Source organism: Echiichthys vipera, assembly GCF_963691815.1.
Source record: "Echiichthys vipera genome assembly, chromosome: 2".
Lineage (NCBI taxonomy): Eukaryota > Metazoa > Chordata > Actinopteri > Perciformes > Trachinidae > Echiichthys > Echiichthys vipera.
Window position 1 is genome coordinate 23,308,578 of NC_139827.1, and position 19,192 is coordinate 23,327,769.

Sequence of the window (19,192 nt, forward strand, 5' to 3'; positions counted from 1 at the left end):
CACAGACACACACATTTGAGTCTTGACCCCTGCTTCTCTGACACTCATACATTCTGTATGAGCCGGTCATTATAACAGTATGACAGGAGTGTCAGGTAGGCCTTGGTGCACAGGAAGTACATTATCAGGGCTATCCGGCATTCGATGACCTGCGATGTGCATGACAAGGCAGAGGAAACACTCTCCCAAAGTAACAGCATTGCGAAAGTTTTAACAACCCCACTCATGGTGGCCTGATGGTATGAGCTGCTGTTTACCACACAACCACGTTTGTTGTTCTAATCTGGCCAAAGACCTTTGTTGAACGTTACCTCTCTCTCTCTCCTTTCACATTTTTTATAGGGCTGGGACGCTGGGAATTTTGAGTGCCATGGACTTTTTTTCCCTTTTGCAGTGGTATCGAAAGAAGTACCAAGTATTGTTTTGTTTATATTAGGGCTGGGGGATATGTCCAAAATCTTTAATCCCGATATAGGTCATTTCATATCTGGATGATAATTTCCACATGTTTTCTGGCAAGTCAATTATAATGGTCTACTCTGGAGATCAGAATTATGGAACAAATTATAAATACTTGATTTATTCTGAATTAGTTTATTTTTATCGATCAGAATTTAATAGTATTTCCACTGTGGCTATACCACTGCTGTACTAGCATGTTTTTTTTAAGTAACCAAGGCACTTCAACAAAAATCATTATTTTGTGAAAAACACGGTGAGAAAAAGATATAAACAATGTTTTCTTCGGGCTATAGGATTCAAAAATGAATAGGAAGTGTAGAGGCCACAGCTTTGAATGACTTCAGCACATCTGCGCCCACAGGACATCACTAGTTTCTCACACTGCTCTGGTTTGATCTTGGTTCATTCTTCTTCAGTCTCTTCAACAGTTTGGTAACTGTAGTGGGTTTCTTAGACATTACTTTGTTGCCAAGGATTTTCCAGATATTCTCTATGGGGTTTATAACTGTTTATAAGTGTATACTGAAATAAACATGAACATAATATACATTTTCTGACATCCTGTCTCTTTCCATTCATTTTCCCTTCATGGGTCTAGATAATGGGTGGATGGCTCATTGTCAGTTTTACCTTGAGGTATTTGGGAAACAATTGCAGTGGAGGTATTGCATGTTGCCGAAGGAGGTTCACATAAACATTTGCATTCACCCTGCCATGGACCTGTATTACAGGCCCAACTCCTGCTGCAAAAAACATCCCCCAAACCATGACACTTCCTCCTCCAAATTTAACTGATTTCTTTACACACTTTGGGTTCAGTCTTTCCCCAGTCCTGTAGTGCACTCTGGACCAGTTCTCTTCTCTGTCCATACAACATGCTTCTCAGCAAAGGCAAGTCTAGCCTTTTTATTATTTCTTGGAGCGCCTATCCTCTCTCTGATGGCTGAGAGGGTCATTCCTTTGGCCTTCATCTTTGGCCAACCTGCTGTCTCAGGGTTTCAGTCACCATCTTGCAAAGTAACCAGGAGAGCTGCCAGATAAATAGGGTGTGTCCGACAATTAAGTAAAGTGTCACCAGGTGCCAGATTGACACCAATAACTGGGAGGTAACCGCAAGTATCTGAAAGTGTTCTCTAATCTTGCTCACTTTTTTTCACAAAAATAAAGTACCTTGTTTATTAGACAATGTAATTGTATGTAGCAATATCCTTATATAGGGTTTGGATATTTGATCATAACCCTGTATCATGGTACATATCATATCACCAGATTCCTGCCATAACACATTCCTACTGTTGAATAGAGGCAAACAGACACACGTGTACAGACAAGGTAATTTGTCGCAATACTTCATTGCTTGACTGACAACTCACAAACCAACATGTGCAACAAGAAGTGCACACAAATACACACATGCTGGAAAGACTGGACAGACCTGCTGATTTCCCTAAAAAATTAAATACAATACAAGCAGGTGACTCATCTGTTTGGGATTAAGTTGATCACTGAAATTAGCTCAGAACTAAAAATAGAAAACTGTATTACATGGACAGCAAACTGCCTTCAAAGACTAGTTAAAGATTAAGTGCATGTATTGTGTGTGTGTGCACTGCACATGCAATCAGGCTAGGACAGGGTTGTGCACGCTTATCAACACTGAACACACACACACACACACACAGACACACACAGACACACACACGACTCAACACATTCTTGAGCAATAGGAATGTCAAGCTCCTCGTAAAAAATACGTGGGCTGGGTGAATAAAAGAAAGCTGATTAGGCTGCTGTGTGGGAGAGCAAATGAGCGTTTGACACAACAGATCCTCTAAGAGGGAGAGACTCAGAGGATGACATAAAGCGTTATTAAAGGTCTATTAGTGATGGAGGGTGAGAGATGTGGATGAGGAGAGAGAGAGAAAAAAGAAGACTATCTGCAGAAAGCTCTTGCTATCTGTGCTTCTAGCCTCCCCGTGTACTCGGCTGGTTCTTTGGCTTCTGGCTGTCACTGTGTAATTATGACTTAGCGTCAGATATACACCGTCCTTTGTCTTTCTGGAACATGCACGCACGCACGCACGCACGCACGCACAGCATTAGCAAAAAAAAATGCATGAGTAAATGTTTATTTTTCATTTATTATAGACAGACAAAATCTTCTTGCTGAGGACTGAGGTAAATTTTTGCTCAGTGGCAACTTTGTTAAAGTATTTTCATTATAAAAAAATAAGGAACATTCCAAACACTTCTTTATTACAATGTAGGAACACTTTACCAAAAGGTAAAAGGTCTCAGCAAGCCATCACACTGAAAAGCGTTGCTTGTGCTATTAAATTGAAAATACTAAAATACACAGAATGATAAAAATTTTATTGGTGCATCAGAAGAAGTGTTTCAGTTTGTTCCATCGTAGCTATATATTTAAACATTTAAAGCACGCAAACATTTAGCATAATCGGCACACCTCGGTGATGAAGCTGAATATAGCATGTTCAATGTGTTTCCATTCATATAAGTGGAGTAATGCAGACACACCATCCTTCTCTTGTAAACAGCTCTCTCTGTGTTGCCATTGTAGCTGACGGGGAACCTGGGTCTTCCAGATCCGGCGTTTTATTTGCTATCACCATAGTGTGATTGACTTGCATACAATTCCCTTGTGTTGTAAACCTCAGCATATGTTGCTAACAGCCTATAGCTAAACCTCTACGGGCAGAACACACACTTGTAAACTTTTTGTTTCAAATTGATGCATTTACATACCCTGTACGGTACAGTGTGTGTAACGGTACACAACTGTAACTCCTGTGCCATGACAGTTCTGTACAAATAAACAAATCAGTACAGCCCCTAGCACTGTATGACTTTTCATCTTTGAATATCTTTTAACTTTGTTGAACCTCTTTTTTTTTCAGATAAATTATATTTTTTATTCACAAAATGCCTGTGTTACAAGTTATCTTTGTCAGTTGGTGTGTGCGCTCTTAAATGTAGAACAAGGTCATTTTCAATACATTTTGAATGCAAAATACTCTTCCTGGAATTCAAACTTGTGTGCCACAACTTTATCTTGGGCATCAAAGAATCCTAAATACAAAAAAAGGAAAAGAAAAGAAGAATTCAAATACATTTATTCATATCACTTAACAAAGTGGCAGACGTGTAGTAAAACACTGGAGTTTTTTACCAGGATGTTACCACCATCAAGTCACATGAAGTCCAGTTTTTTTAAAACCTAAACTCTTGTAAATACTGTTACTGCATTTTTCTTTTTAGTCTGTTATCATACACAACGACAGCCAGACGCAGACACACAGACACTTTTGTGAGACCACCTAGTCAAGCGATTACAGTTGACCTTTGAACCTTGGAGTGGTAGCGTTGATGAAAACAAATGAGGTACGAGGTATCAAGGCCGAAACAACGCCATGTTGGGTCACACAAGTGCACTTATAACACAGACATGCTGAGGAAGAGGTATGTACTAGCATTCGAAGAAAGTGAGGACTGAATACTGAAGATGGCGTGTGTGAAAGTGCAGGAGAAGAACATTGAAAACCGGAAGAGAGAGAAAAAAGAAAAAGACAAACAGAAACATGAACACACAGGAAGTTTACTCTACAAAGGCCTTTAAATTAATTTCTGCTGTCTTTGCTCACCTCTCAGTGATAAATATCTGTGTGCATCTATGTCCGTCTGTGTATCTAAGGGCCTACTCACACTGTCCTTCTGGCCGGGGCCAAAACCGTTTTTTCAGCTAAAGCCTAGTACCTTTAAGCAGTGTGAGTGCACCCGCTCCGCGCACAACTGCGGCCAAAGAAAGAGGTGGGCTTTAGCGGAGCCGTTTGCACATGTACGAGCACGAGCGTGCGCACGTGTACGAGCACGAGCACGAGCACGAGCCCTACGGCATTAGCGTTATGTCCGCCTGTTCGGACATGCATATAGAAGGACGGACCATGCGCAGACATTTAACAACAACAACAATGGCGGTGAAAGGTTCACGTTGGTGTGATGCGGAGGTGGAGTGTTTACTGCAGATTTGGTCGGATGAAAATATTCAAAAACAGTCGACAAGACGCACAAAAACTCCGAGGTCTGTGGAAAGATTTGTAAACAAAGCCACACACACGCGATCAATGCGTGTGACGTGTTACGGCGTGATGGCGTATGGACAGCAAGAAGCATTGGCCGGCCCTGGCCTAAAGTCCGGGTCGCGGTACAGAAGGACAGTGTGAGTATGCCCTAAGGCACAAAGACACACACACACTGTGTTTGACCGGCAAATGCAGCGCTGTAGCTCTCATTGAAAGGTGAAAATGAAGAGGAGAGACAATTATAATGCAACAGAGAGAGCAAACGTATCTGCTGTAACTGTTTACTGCTCACCTGTCCTTCCCATGTTCTATAATAGTATTAAAATCGACTGAAAACACCTGAGAAAGTTTGGCTGCAGAAAATAAACATGAAATACATTGCGCTTTTTCCTGTCCTGCTTTCATGGGGCTCTTCTGCAGGGGCTGGTTTCAAAATGCGTCTTTTTATAAGTTAAAAAAAAAAAAAAGTCTGTCAAATTATCCAAATTTGACAATTTAATTTTTTTATTTTCTTTATTTATCATTTATACATACACATACTGTGACAGTGTGACGATGAGCCAGCATGCACGATAGGTCCATGAAACTGAAACAGATAAATGTAATTCAGCCATCATTCATTTTATTATTTACACACCTGTGTTTGTTTTACTGTGGCATGTCAAAATCTCTTCTTTTATATTGTCTTTTATATCTTGTCTTAATTGCCTTGTTGTGGAAAGGTGCCTTGCATTCTGGGAAAAAGGTCTGCTATGAACAATATAAAGTGGGGCAGAGCTGGTGATAAACTGCACAGACAACCGTTGCTAGACACCCTGAATACAAATTCTAAACGTTACATAACATCAATGATCCAGGGGAACCTCACCATCAGAGAAGTTACTGTTTGTCTTGACCTATTAGTTTTAAAGTTCCAGTCTCAGCCAAATTTCAAACAAACTGTATTTCCATAAAATTTGGCACTAAGACTGGCCTTGGGTCAATGGACAACTGATAGTGTATTATGGTGATCTAGATGTGGAACTTACATGACTCCATAGGAGAAGACAAGATGAAAGGGGGGATTTTAACCAATCTTAATCTGCAGAGTAGGATTTGCTAATTGAGAGAACTATTGACAAATCCATGACAAAGCATTATGGCCTCTTATAAAGAACATCTTTCACAACAAAATCATTCAACTAGCTGCAGAGCAACACAAATTTTGATGGAGGTGGTATGGAAGTGGTAGTAATGGTGGTATGGCAGTTCCCTACAGTATGAGACAGTTGAAATGGCACTTTACCAGAACACAGTGGATACAAAAGTAGTAGAATAGCAAAGCACATGACCCACTGGGGCTGGCCTGGTTATGGTTAAGGATCTGCCCTTTGCTGCTGCATGTTTAGGTGACATGTTTGATTTAGCACAGACTAACCAGCCCTGAGGGAATGGACTTCCCACTGCAACACACTGCACTGGAAGAATAGGCTTGGTTTGTACCATAGACTGTATGAAAAATGGACGTAGCCTCTACGACGAGTTCTGTTCTCTCAACTTGATTCAATTGTACTCGCCTAGGGAGGTTGCCGGATTCTGACTTTGCCTTATTTCCCCTTACCAAAAAAGGGCATTGATGTGACGTTGGGGGGGAGGGAGATACGTCCTTCTGGCTAATGTATACCTCCGAGGAGAAGTGAGGGCCAGTGACTAGCTGTCACTCAAGAGACCACGCCCCTAATTATTCATAACCTTTAACCTCCAAGTACAAAAAAATTCACTCCCCTCAGTGTTGTAATGGAGATATGACCTAAGCATAGAGACTAGAATGTTTTTTTGTTCCAGGTCTTAAATAGGTTTAAATACGCTGTAAAAACGGCCTGTTTAACATGGGGGTCAATGAGAAATTGCTCTATTATGAAACCTGCCCCGTGTGGACACTCGGTGAACTGAAATTTTTAGCACTTCTGTATTACATCAACCAGGAAATAGCTGTGGTTGGGGCTTGGTTTGTACACATTGCGGGATAATATGTGCACAGAGACACACAAAAAAAGACACATGCAAACATACAAATATGCGCACACACAGGCAGTACCTCCAGACTCACACAGACTGAAACTGACAAGGTGCCAGTGCAACCCTATGATAACATAACAACACTTCAAGGTCCAAACCTTGAGTCTGCAAGATATACACCATGCTGATATAGTGTCATGGATTTTAAACTGCGTTTCCACATGCTACAACACTCAACACAGGGAACCCAGTGACTCCATGGGGAACATTTTAAAGACAACCCAATTTTGCCAATTGGTGTCAATCGATTTGTGTGTTTAGTGTTTTATCTTTGTTTTTTTTAAAACTAGCATATACCATTAGGAGCATACACAGAGAGAGCTCTGGAAGCAGACAGGAACAGAAGACGGAGGTAGGGCATTATTATCTTTTCACAGACCATCTGTCTCAATGTGCTGTTAGGAAATAATGAGAGTTTCAGCAAATATGACCAACTTCAGCTTTACTTTAGTCTTGACAAAGTCTACGTTCCATATACTGCACTGTGATGTGACTGGATTGTTGCTGCGTCATCTCTTACAATCCATTACATTTCTGATACAACTACTGATAAGGGCTGAACGATTTGGGAAAAAAATATCTCATTGTGCTTATTTTTGACTGATATTGCAATTGCCATATGATTCACGATTTTGGAGGGAATGGTGATTGCATCAGTAGTGTGTGTTTTTTTGTGAGGCTCAGTACCTGAGAAAGAAAGAAAGTCTGTAGAATACAATACTTAATTCCAAGCTGTATTTTGACAGATATTTAGTCTACCGTAATTTCCGGACTATAAGCCGCTACTTTTTTCCCTCGTTCTGGTCCCTGAGGCTTATACAACGGTGCGGCTTTTCTACGGCTTACGGTAACCAGGGGCGCGCACTACCGAGGATGCGCGAGACCGAGGCAGACATCTGGCGCCAGGTAACGAGAGCAAAACAAAGAGTAGGAGAGCTTCAGCGACAGTTTGCGCGAAGGAAGTGTTCATGCAAACACCCTCAACATGGAAAACAAACGGAGAAGTGCATATGATGCTGCTTTTAAGTTAAAGGCAATCGATCTGGCTGTCAAAGAAGGAAATAGAGCTGCTGCACGTACCCTTGACATCAATGAATGGCTGGTTATTTTGAAAACGTAAACGGCCGCGGGACTGCACTTTTACTGCCGTGTTACAGGCGAGCACTTTGTATTACTTTGCACCGTTGTATTATTTGTACTCTGCACGAATGCTGTTCGCCATGTCAAAGATGTGAAAGTTTGATTGAATGATTGAAAGATTTATTGTTAATAAATGGGACGCTTTGCGTTCCCAAACAGTCATCTCTGTCCCGACAATCCCCTCCGTGGTAGCAGGAACCCCTATATACTACGGTAATTACACATCAAAACGCCTGCGGTTTATAGTTGGGTGCGGCTTTTATATGGAGCAATCTGTATTTTACCCTAAATTTAGCTGGTGCGGCTTATAGTCAGGTGCGCTTTATAGTCCGGAAATTACGGTATATACAAATGCTGAGATCCTGCAATTTGAATATTGCACTTTAATAAAACCGATAAATTGTTGTGCTACAAACTACAGTATCTTACCAACCTGGCTCAGCTGCTGTTGTTGTTGTTTAAAAGGAGAGTGGGCTGATGGATATTTAGATACTAACAGAAAGAGAATGGTTGGAAGCACGTTATCTGAGGCGAATCATTTGGCCTGCTGGAATAGCCAAGCTATACACAACAGACCACATGCACAGGCCTGGGTGACAGGTGAAAGTCTGAGGCAATGGATGTGATATCACAACAGGATGAGGAAAAGCAGAGGGAGAGATGCAGAGTGTGGAAAGAAAAGGAGACAGAAATAGAGGGAAGCAAATGGCAGTAAGTCAGAAGAGCTAACAGACAGAAAAACCTACTTATTCCATTCATCAGTCATGCTAACACTTCAACATGAAAGACGCTGTACGGAATGAAATATGTAGAAGGATACTGAAGGCGTCAGCCATGGGACAGAGACACCGTCATTTCTGACATCTAAATTTAATAATAAGTCTTTTAACATAGCGAAAAGTCAAGGTATTCCGACTGTGTGACACATATCTGGTAAATGGCAAATTTAAGATGATCAAACTAAAATCATGAACACCTACAAAAAATGTATCTGATCTTTCGACCATTCGCCGTAACTCGCTTCAAAAAATTTCTCCAGTCTCTCCATCTCCCACACAAAGCAGCAGTATGTGATTCTGACGATTTAGTCCTCTATGTCAGTGCTATGTCAATTTCTCTCTATGGCCATTTCTCTACAAAAAAAACTGCAAGAAAAGCAAACTGTTAAGGTCATCTCTTTCTTCTGAGCAGGAAACTGTGCGTCCCTGTTTTTGGCAGGAAACTAGATGCCATTCTTCTCCCCTTTTCACTCCCAGACAAAAGCTGCATGTCAATATCTCACTCTGTCACTGTTCGCCAGTCTGGAAATAGAGAGTGATGGCACCGTTTAGAGCCAAGTTTGAATACACTCTGACACAAGGCCTGACAATAGAACAGATAGTCTCTGTTTGCGAGAGACCTAAGATTAGACTGCCCAAGAGGAATCCCCTACTGGAGAGATTAGCTCCATTGATGCTGTCTTCCACAGAGTGTGTGAGTGAGTGAGTGAGTGAGTGAGTGAGTGAGTGAGTGAGTGAGTGAGTGAGTGAGTGAGTGAGTGAGTGAGTGAGTGAGTGAGTGAGTGAGTGAGTGAGTAGTGGGATTTCTCACAAGTTTCAGATAGCCAAGTCAAATGTATTTCCATATCTTTCCGCCTTTGTGGTGTATGTCCAGTGTAGTATGTCTAGTTGATGCCCCCCTTGCACCAACATTCCCATCCCACAAGTGGTGGACAAGATATGATAAACACCTGTTTAATTCCACTGAAATTCTGTACATCTGCCTCAGAACAGTAAAGCCGGTCAGCCCTTCTGTTATCAACTGCAAATCTCAGCTCAAACATTCTGGCCTGCCACAACAACAAGCCTCAAACACAGTCAGAGATATGAAACCAAACCTTGCACTGACTGATCGCTCAGAGGAAAAACTGCCAAATGGAGGTTAGACACTTTGATCTGGACTTAACAGTTTTTTTGTATGGTTCGAATCTGTATTTAATCCTAGAGAAGGCCAAATCTGTGTAGTACAACTGATGCCCTTTAACTTCATCTAAATTATCAAATTTAACATGTCTTATGTGAAAGCCACCATTGCTGTGTATGACAAATACTACTCATCCTATCATTCTTGTGCCACGTGTCCATTAATAGTGTTACTATGCAAGTTGTTAACATTTGTCCGTAGCAAGGATTTTAAATTCATTTGGTGTATTTTTAGGTTACTGTTTCTAATTTCAATGACAGATCTCTCTATCATTCAAATACAGGACAAAATAAATCTATAGAGTGCTGCTCAAAATGACATTATATGTGCCGGTTGCTCGTTATCTCATCTCATCTTCAACCGCTTATCCGGGGTCGGGTCGTGGGGGCAGCAGCTTTAGCAGGGGACCCCAAACTTCCCTTACTTACTTCCCCACATTAACCAGCTCTAACTGGGGGATCCCGAGGCGTTCCCAGTCCAGTGTGGAGATATAATCTCTCCACCTAGTCCTGGGTCTTCCCCGAGGCCTCCTCCCAGCTGGACATGCCTGGAACACCTCCCTAGGGAGGCGCCCAGGGGGCATCCAACGATTGCTCGTTATTTCAGTTTTATATCATTTAAATTGGTTTACTGATTTCTGAAAACATTTGGCATTTGATATAAGCTGCTGTTTGAATGCTGAATAATATCCGCTTGATATAAACCAAAACATTTCTCTCTTCCTGGAGCTCTAATCTCTTGATCTCGTAGTCCGATCTCCTGCTTCTGTTGGTACATCGTTTCAACAGGACTAACTGGTCAGATAACATATTTTACTGCTATCTAGGCACACAGTGACCTCACTCAACCCTGATGACCAAATGCTAAGGTGTACATGTTTAGACAATGTAGGCTTTCAACCTTTACCCTATATGTCTGACTGTATTTAAATGCAATGTTATGCTCTAATTATTATAGATTTGTACCTTGTGCTGCGCTGTTCGGCTATGTAGCACAAGTTCTGTGCTGAGCATTTTATCACAAGCTCAATGGACTGGATTTATAAGTATTTTTTAAATTACAAATATATCTTTAACAGTGGAAACTATTAATCAGTAGAACTTGTTCAAAACCTGTGATTCTCTCTTTATGATTGCCTTGAAATTTTCTATAACTTAACTATTTAACTTTTGCACATTGACTAAGTTTGTGTAGAAAACTGCCTAGTTAGACGTGAACAGACACTTACCCTTCAGTTTCTCCACCACAGTCTGCCCGGCTCTCTCCGCCACCCGCCCGTCCTCCCTCTGGTAATGGTCATCCAGGAATCGGGCAGTAGCTTCTGACAGATGGACCATGCCCGCCACGCCCAGCTGCTCCATCAAGTTAGCCAGATTGACGTCATTTGACCATACGTCAAACTTGAAGCGCTTCATTCCCAGGATCCCGCACAAGACAGTCCCTGTATGGACGCCGACACGCATGCTGACAGTCTCACATGTCTCCTGGCAGAACTGCTCGATGGCCTGGATCATGCCCAAGCCCATCTCTACGCAGCAATAAGCGTGGTCCGGCCTAGGCTCAGGGCAGCCAGCTACACAGTAGTAGCAATCTCCCAAAGTGCTGATTTTCTCGCAACAGGTTAGTTCGCAGAGCCGGTCGAAACGTCCAAACAGATCATTTAGGAGGCCCACCAAGGCTGGTGCTGACTTATTAGCAGACATTTTAGTGAAACCAACAATGTCTGCAAAGAGGATGCTGACAGGCTCCATGCGTTTCATATTGAAAGGCCGGAAGATTATCTGTCCACGGGGAATTGAGGTCTTCTTGCGTTTGTGATTGTTGTATGGGTAATTCTTGGCGCTCGTGGCACTTTGGACTTGTGAGGCTCCCCCGCTTCCTCCACCACCCACTGAGACGGCGGAGGCAGAGCAGGCACCCGAGGAATACCGCTTTCCAGAATTCTCACCACCACCCTCATCATCACCTTGCTTCATCAACTCATCTGCCACTCGCCGCGGCATGACAGAGTGGATCATTCGCTCCTTCAAGGCCTTCTCCACCTCCAAGTCTTTGCCGTGCATGATAGCCTGGCCCACTTTGAGGAAGGTGCTGCGGGAACGCACTTCCGACATGATAAACAGGTGGATGCCGATGACATGGGCGCACAGGTGGAGCAGAGCTTTGGCCGGGCCCAGCCAGCGGAGGGTGTCTTCTTCCCAATCGGAACCAGAACCCACTAACCCTGTCCCCCATCCAGTAGTGTCATAACTCTTTTGAAGCAGTGGCAACCATTCCAATGCCTCAAATAATATTGAATACAGGAGCCCCAGCATCACCGAGGCATACAGACGAACATGTAGTACGCTGTATAACAACAACAGAACCTCCATGCACAGGGAAAAGGTGCCAACAGGGGAGATGCATGGGGTCGGAAGTGGTGCTACTTTGTCTGCTGAGGGATATGAGGCGTTCCCACCGCCGGCCCACTCCAGCTCAGTGAAGCCAGCAGTCTGTATCTGCGGAGCTAAGGTGATGGCAAAGGTAAGCGCAATCAGGAGCAAGGAGGTTTGGTTATACAGCCACGTGTAGGGCTGGGTTAAGGTGAACAAAAACAGGAGCGCTAGGAGGACTAAAAAGATGGCTGTGGGGACTAAGAAGGTCATGGGGTTGCAGCGGTCACTATTGACCCCAAAGTAGACCCCCCAGAGTACAGCTGACACTGCTAGGTAGAACAGGACATATCGGAAGCGCCGCTGCGTCTGAGGAAAGCACCGCTCTTGGCACGCATCTTCCAGGATGGGGGAGTCAAACTTGGGGTCCCAGCACTGAGCAGCAGAACGTTCGAACAGTGGGGGCGCCTTCCTGTGCACCCTGGAGATGGAGGTCCCAGCAGGTCTGGAGTCTGCTGAGCTGCAGCTGGAGGAGATACTGCATTTGTGGAGGTTAGGGTTCATTTTACTCACAGCTCCATAGCTTCCAGCTCCTCCTCCTCCTCCTGCTCCACTGCTGGCAGCCCTCAGTGGCTCATGTTGCTGCACGTGTGGCGCGCTGTTGGTAATCCGCACGGTCACGGCGCCATCCCCGCTGGAGTCGCAGCTCACTTCCGTGCCATGCATGAGAAGCTGCCGGTGATGTTGCAGAGTGGCCATATTGACTGGTGTGACGAGAAACGAGGTTGTTGCGGGAGAGGGATTAAATATTAATAATATCTTCTGAAGGCATTCGGGAGACGCGTTGCGTGGGTACCGTGTGTGCACATGTGGCACGGAGAGGAGGAGGGAGGCGGCGGCGGCGGTGAGAGTGAGTGACAGGCAGACAGACAGAGAGGGGGAGAGGGAGAGAGCAAAGGTGTTTGTTGGAATAATCACAGTGCATGAATGGTGAGCACGGCACAGACGTCTTTTCTACGCACACAGCAGCCTTTCCAGTGTCTTGAGCAGTTCATCATCCGACCCCGGGTTTGCGTCAGTACTCACATAACATGTATCCTTCTCCAAAGAGGCTCTGGGTTTGAGCCCGGCTTTCTCTCCAGTTGCGGTAAAAATACTGTCATCACTCTTTCTGACTCCTGAATTGAACATCCTTCTCGGAAAGGACTGGTTGGTGATGAAACTGTTTTTTTTTAAATGTTTTATGCCTTCATCAAGTCGGTCCTGGCGTTAAATGACTGGAAATGACCTCCTCTGGATGTGCGCAATATTTCGATGCTGATGACATTACAAAGTCAGACAGCGTCAGGAAAAAAAGCCCAGATTTATCTTCATTCCGAAGTAACGCTGAGTCTCTTTTTTGCGTGGAAAACAGCGTTCAGGTCCAGGGCTTCATTGTATGAGCACATACAGATACAGACTGTCAGCAGTTGGCTTTGTGCACAGCAAGTGGCTACAGAAGTTACACTGTCCCGCTTATCTCCACAACATGCGCGACAAATGGTCCATTCACACCTCCTCTCCCCACACCCCTCTTAAAAACACCCTACCAAATATCTGCGTTATGAACCTCTGGATGTGCTAGATTAAAAACGTGTGGAAAGTATGCATTTTCCACCATAAAGCATTAAAACTGTATTATTCAAAAATAATAATCAGTCTTCACTTAAAAGACTTTTCTTGGTTCAGGGTTTACTTTATATGCTAAATCTTAAAAAGGGTGGGCAAATTGTTAATTCCCTTAATTCAAAAAAGAGGGTATAGACGGCTTTACCTTCCACTACACCCCTTCGCATGCATGGCTCGGTGTGTATGTGATTTGCATGTCTTATTCCCATACATTCTCCTTACATCTTTATTCCGGTTGGCCCATTGAAAATAGTCCAGACTGAGTTATATGGGAGCCCTGTCCAGCCCAAGATCCAGATCATAAGAGGCCTGACAGGCAGGCCTATTCCCACGGATCCAGCCCCGTCCTTTCCTGAACTCCCTCTCCGGATCTCCACCGTTTATTCCCCCTCTGCTTTCCAAAGAGGGGGTCGGGGAGAGGTGCGCTTTTCAAAGACGCGTAATCCGAAAAGAGAAGCGCAGAAAAACAGCATTCACTGTCCCAAATTAGTGTAAATTTGCCTCTGCTGGGAGTGTCTGCAACTTGTTGCGCGCAGTTGGCAAAATAAGCTACGAGGAACAGCCTCGGTCGGAACAGGCTGGTCTATAAATAGTGATGATCAAAACTCTTGCAGTAACAACACCAACGGCGTGTAACATTTGAATGCTCTTCATCAACTTTTTCTGTGGAAAAACAGAAACGCTTCAAACAAAAAAAGTGGTAGGTTAGACTACTTAAAAATCACATCGTAAAACGCGTGCAAAACGTCAGCAATAGGCCCTCTCCTGTTCCAAAGGCTCCCAAACTTTTTTTTCCCAGGCCGTATTTCCTGCGTTTGGAGAGGAGACCCAGTAAGAAGTCTGGTTATTTGGAGCTGAGGCTGGATTTCCTCCCCTCGCATTCCCCGCGGAGCAAAGACGAAAATCCCCAGAGCAATGAAGGAAACCCTTGGATATCTCCTCCGTATGATTACTTAAAAAAAGAACGCCCACAAACGGCACTATCTCCTTATCTCAACCAATTCCTTAGGTCTGGATAGCACTAGTTTTCGCTGGCATGCATGTGTCCAACAAACACAACACTGTGCGCTCTGGCTGTGGTGCGTCCTCTTCCGTCCGCCGCTGGTTGCCTCCCTTTTCCCCCCTGATATAGCTCTCTGTTGGAGTTGAGGGCTAAATAAAAACAGTCCTTTAGCGGGAGTTTTGCGGTTGCTTTTCCGTCTCTATCCGGGTAAACGTAATATCCCCATTCCTGTAAACGCCACCATCTTCGCTGTGAGTGGGTCGGAAATCCTCCCCCAGCTGTTGTGGCGGAGCGGGTTGGTGGGACCAGCCTGTCAAGCAAACCACAGTTTAAAAAATCACGGTTTCCGGTCTTGCCTTTTAAGCAGACCAATAAGGCAGGCTACGTTAGTTAAATAATGTATTTGACATGTGCCTAAACAGGACGGTGGTCGTGAAGCTTAAACAGGACGGTGGCCGGGAAGCTTAGAAAGGAGAGAGACCTTATTTTAACAATTGTATCATGTGAAGACTGTGTCTCTAGAATGTACTATATCAAATAAACGTATTATTATATTTTGTCTATTTTCTATTTATTAATTGTTCTTTCTTTTGTTAAAAGTTCTACATGTCATTTCAGGGAGTTACTGTTGAAGTTAGCCAACATTGGAGCTCTCGAAATGATTCAGACAGTCTTGACAGTTCAATTAGCAACGTTCATCAATTATTAACAATACTCACAAAATGCTAACGTCAATGCTAATGACTGACTAACGTTAGAGATATTGGAAATATTGATGAACCTCATTGAGAAGGCATACCCGTAACTTGTTCGCTGGACTAATATGATTAAAGTGCATACATACTTACTTACTTACATGTGTTTTTACTGAAGACAGATGTCTAACATTACACCAGGAATCATTTAAACAAGCTAGAATAACGTTAGCAAACGGTCGGCGCAGCCTAGTTACCAGTTACCATAGTAACGAGACGTAGCAACAATTCTTTTACAAGCTAACGGTAACCCTGACCCTAGATGTGAACTAAACTAAGCAATTTAACAAAGTTGTACCTAAGTGAAACACAAACATTATAACGCCTTTATTTTGAAGGCAGACTGTGACCTCCGGTATCTCCCTGGTTGTTTCTTTCTGACTTGACGGTCGTTGGTGTGTAGATGGATGTCCAGAGTGGAGCTATGCTCAAATCACACCACACCACTGCCAAGAGGGGTTCAGGGCCCAAGGATTTCCCCCAAAATCAAAAATTCAGCCATATGTTCCCTTAGCCCACGTTTCTTTCTTCCTTGAGTTTTCTTTTTCTTTTTTCATATGTGGAAAAAAAAGTTTTTTTCATATATAAAACACTTGAAAAGCAGGTGAACTTCTTAATTTTAATTATTAATCTGAGTTTATTTTTAATCTGAGAGAACAATTGTTGAAGGAACGCAGGGTTTGTGTTTATCTGTGTCCTCATGGCAAAATGTGAAAGTGGGAACTAACACAGAGGTGGTTTTTAGTACTTTGCAAAAAGTCTGCAGGTAGATCTTGTCACTGTGATAGCATCGCAGCCTTGCAAGATACAGTCACAAAACTGTGTGTAGTTGAGCTCAGAAGAAGGCCGACTTCAAAAATAGGTGTGATCCAAGCAAGGGGGCTGGAAGTAGGAAGGCCACCCAAGCACACACACTTTAAGGCCCTGGCTCGATAACTCTGCAAGATGCAGTCATGAGACTTTACAGGTTTGTAGTTGAGATCAAAATGAATGCTGAGTTCAAAGATAGTTGAGTTGTTGGTCTGAAAAAAGGGGGCTACAAAGTAGGAAAGGAGCAATTGCCCCGCCACTTTACGTCCCTGGTCCAATTTGGCATTGTGGTTGATGGGACACTCCCAAAAAGGAACAAATACCAAGTGTAGGGAGTAAGAGTTTTTCTGTTTTTTCTTTCTTTCTTTTTCTTTTTGGGCTGGGTTTTATTTACGAGATAGCTGATGGGCGTGTGGTAATGCTGTGTGTGATCAACATGTCACTGCCACAGTGCAGCAGGTGCAGGGAAATCGTGACGCTAGCTTTTGAAGATGCTACTCAGACCATCCTACCTTCACACCGTCGTACTGTCGCTTCCATGGATCCATCCATCCACCAGCACTAACCTAAACTTTGAAACCCACAACACAAGAAATAATCATGATTTTGTCGAAAACGTTTCCTGGGAAACAGGGTCTTTATAATAAGAAAAAAGAAAAATAAAGAAATGTATAATTTATTAATCTTATATTAAATTATTGTATGACTTTAATAACAATTAAATGAAGGGAGACAAAAGAAAGCTGATGTAAAATTAAATAAGAGATAGTTTTACCATTCTTTCATTTCCTATATTATTTTATTATAATATATTAGTTCATGTTACAAAGACGTGTTCCTTTTGTAGCACTTTTCATATTTTCTGGGGGGTGTTTTAGTTTTTGAGGGGGCTCAAAATTACACAGACATTTCCACAGTGCAGACAGATCGAATATTGTAGAAACTCAAAGAGACAACAGGTTCATCTCCAAGGCTAAGTATATTGAAGAAGGAAATACTATGAGGAAGAAACGAGGGTGGTTTACTGTACAGTGGCGTATTACACAATAAGAGTAATTGTTATTTATGTCTAATGCATATTGGCTATCAAATATAAAAGGTGTTATAAGGTGCCTTATCAGCATGAATTAACACTATACTGGCGTTTCTATGGGCCACACCGTGCTTTCAGCTGAATATAAGTGATGAGATTGTGAACAGCAGGTTAATAAAAAGAAGATAAACAAGGTAACAGAGTTACAGTCAGAGATATAAAACATATTTATGGTTAGTAAAGTTCAGATTATGTGTGTGTGTGTGTGTGTCCTTCTTTGAAGAAGCCATAATGTTTAAACTTTGAATCCAATAAAGCAATTAAACCTCTATGCACTATATCGTGCGTGCGTGTGTGTGTGTGTGTGTGTGTGTGTGTGTGAGAGAGTGTGTGGGTGGCATGTGCACGTGTGCGTGCCTAGGTTGGAGAGCTTACTTGAGACCTCTTTGAAGAGTTGATAAAGCTGCACTGATAAGTCTGTGTTAACACTGTGCTCAGCAAATACAGATTGTACGCATGATATGAGCTCCATATTTACACGTAGAGCATTTATTACATATGCACAGGTGTGTTCATGCTCTGTTTGGGTCATCTTGGTGTGGTTGATGTGATATTTTATTGGCCGCTGTTGGGAAATTAACCCCTCGTCACAGGGCTAAGGGTCCGCTGCAGGACAGCTGCAGATTTTCTTCCAAGTATATTCAAGAGAAGCACCAGTGAGGAGATAAGCTGCCAAAGAATATGATGACAAATAGGATTATCTCCACTGTGTCACACTTTTGGAATGCCCATGTACACTATTAACCCTACCAGTAGTATATATATATATATATATATATATATATAATATTGTTTTCTTTACCATGCACTTTGGTCTTCGATGTGCCCGGAGGATGAACACAATGGTGATCTGCTGACTTTGCTTAAGTGCCACCATGAGGTGGCTACGTGCCACTAGGTTCTTTTAAATCTCTTCTCAAAACTTTTCTCTTTGTGAAAGCTTTTGAAAATGTTTGATTTGTTCTTATTTATCCTGTTTTTATTCCTATTTATTGGTTCCTGTCAATTTTATTGTCTTTACTTCCTCTGTGCTTCCTTAGTCTTAGTCTCATTTTTAAAACCCTTTTCTTTTGTTTGGCATTTTGTAACATTTTGGAGAAAAGTGCTATTTCAATCTTAAATTATATACAACAACAGGCTAATTGTATACATGACTTGGGTTGATAGCATTATTATATTTGATTTCATCTGATATTAATAAACTATTTACGTTGACCTTGCTCAGACCGCACCTCTCCTCAAACTTGGCCTTTTTTGATCATTTTGATCTCAACTATGCACCTGTAATGTTTGTGACTGTATCAACAACGGTTGTGACGCTATCACAGTGAGAATATCTTCTCTATCAGACATATAAACTCCAAGTAAAACACTCAAGTCTTCTTCTGTGGTAGTTCCCGCTACAGTAGGTGTTTCTAGGACCACATTTGGCCGTGATGACACACACACACACACACACACACACACACACACACACACACACACACACACACACAGACTTACAAGCTAAAAACAATACGAGTCGCTGCCGCAGCTAGCATTAAGTCACTCATTCCTCAGAATCTAGTATCAGTAAAAAAATTCCAGATTGTCTTGTTTACACAGGCTTACTCCATATTGTAGCCTCTAAGTGCCCAATCAAATATCACACAGAATATTTATGATTTTATTTATGTTCATGTTTATTTCATTGTACACTTAGAACTGGATCTAAACCCCATAAATAATCTCTGAAAAATCCTCAGCAATAAAGTAATGCCTAAGAAACC

The 19,192-nt window shown here is 42.6% G+C and overlaps 1 protein-coding gene across 2 annotated transcripts in view; it reads right to left on the reverse strand.

Annotated features, from left to right (window-relative positions):
* Positions 1 to 14,955, reverse strand: part of LOC310957476 (adenylate cyclase 9) — a 42,497-nt gene extending 27,542 nt beyond the window's left edge. For both annotated transcript variants that reach the window (XM_083928053.1, XM_083928052.1), the window contains exon 1: positions 10,951 to 14,955. In XM_083928053.1, the coding sequence (XP_083784179.1) occupies positions 10,951 to 12,853 (1,903 nt within the window). In that variant the 5' untranslated portion in view covers positions 12,854 to 14,955. The remainder of the gene's footprint in view (positions 1 to 10,950) is intronic.
* Between the last annotated feature and the right edge of the window lie 4,237 nt (positions 14,956 to 19,192).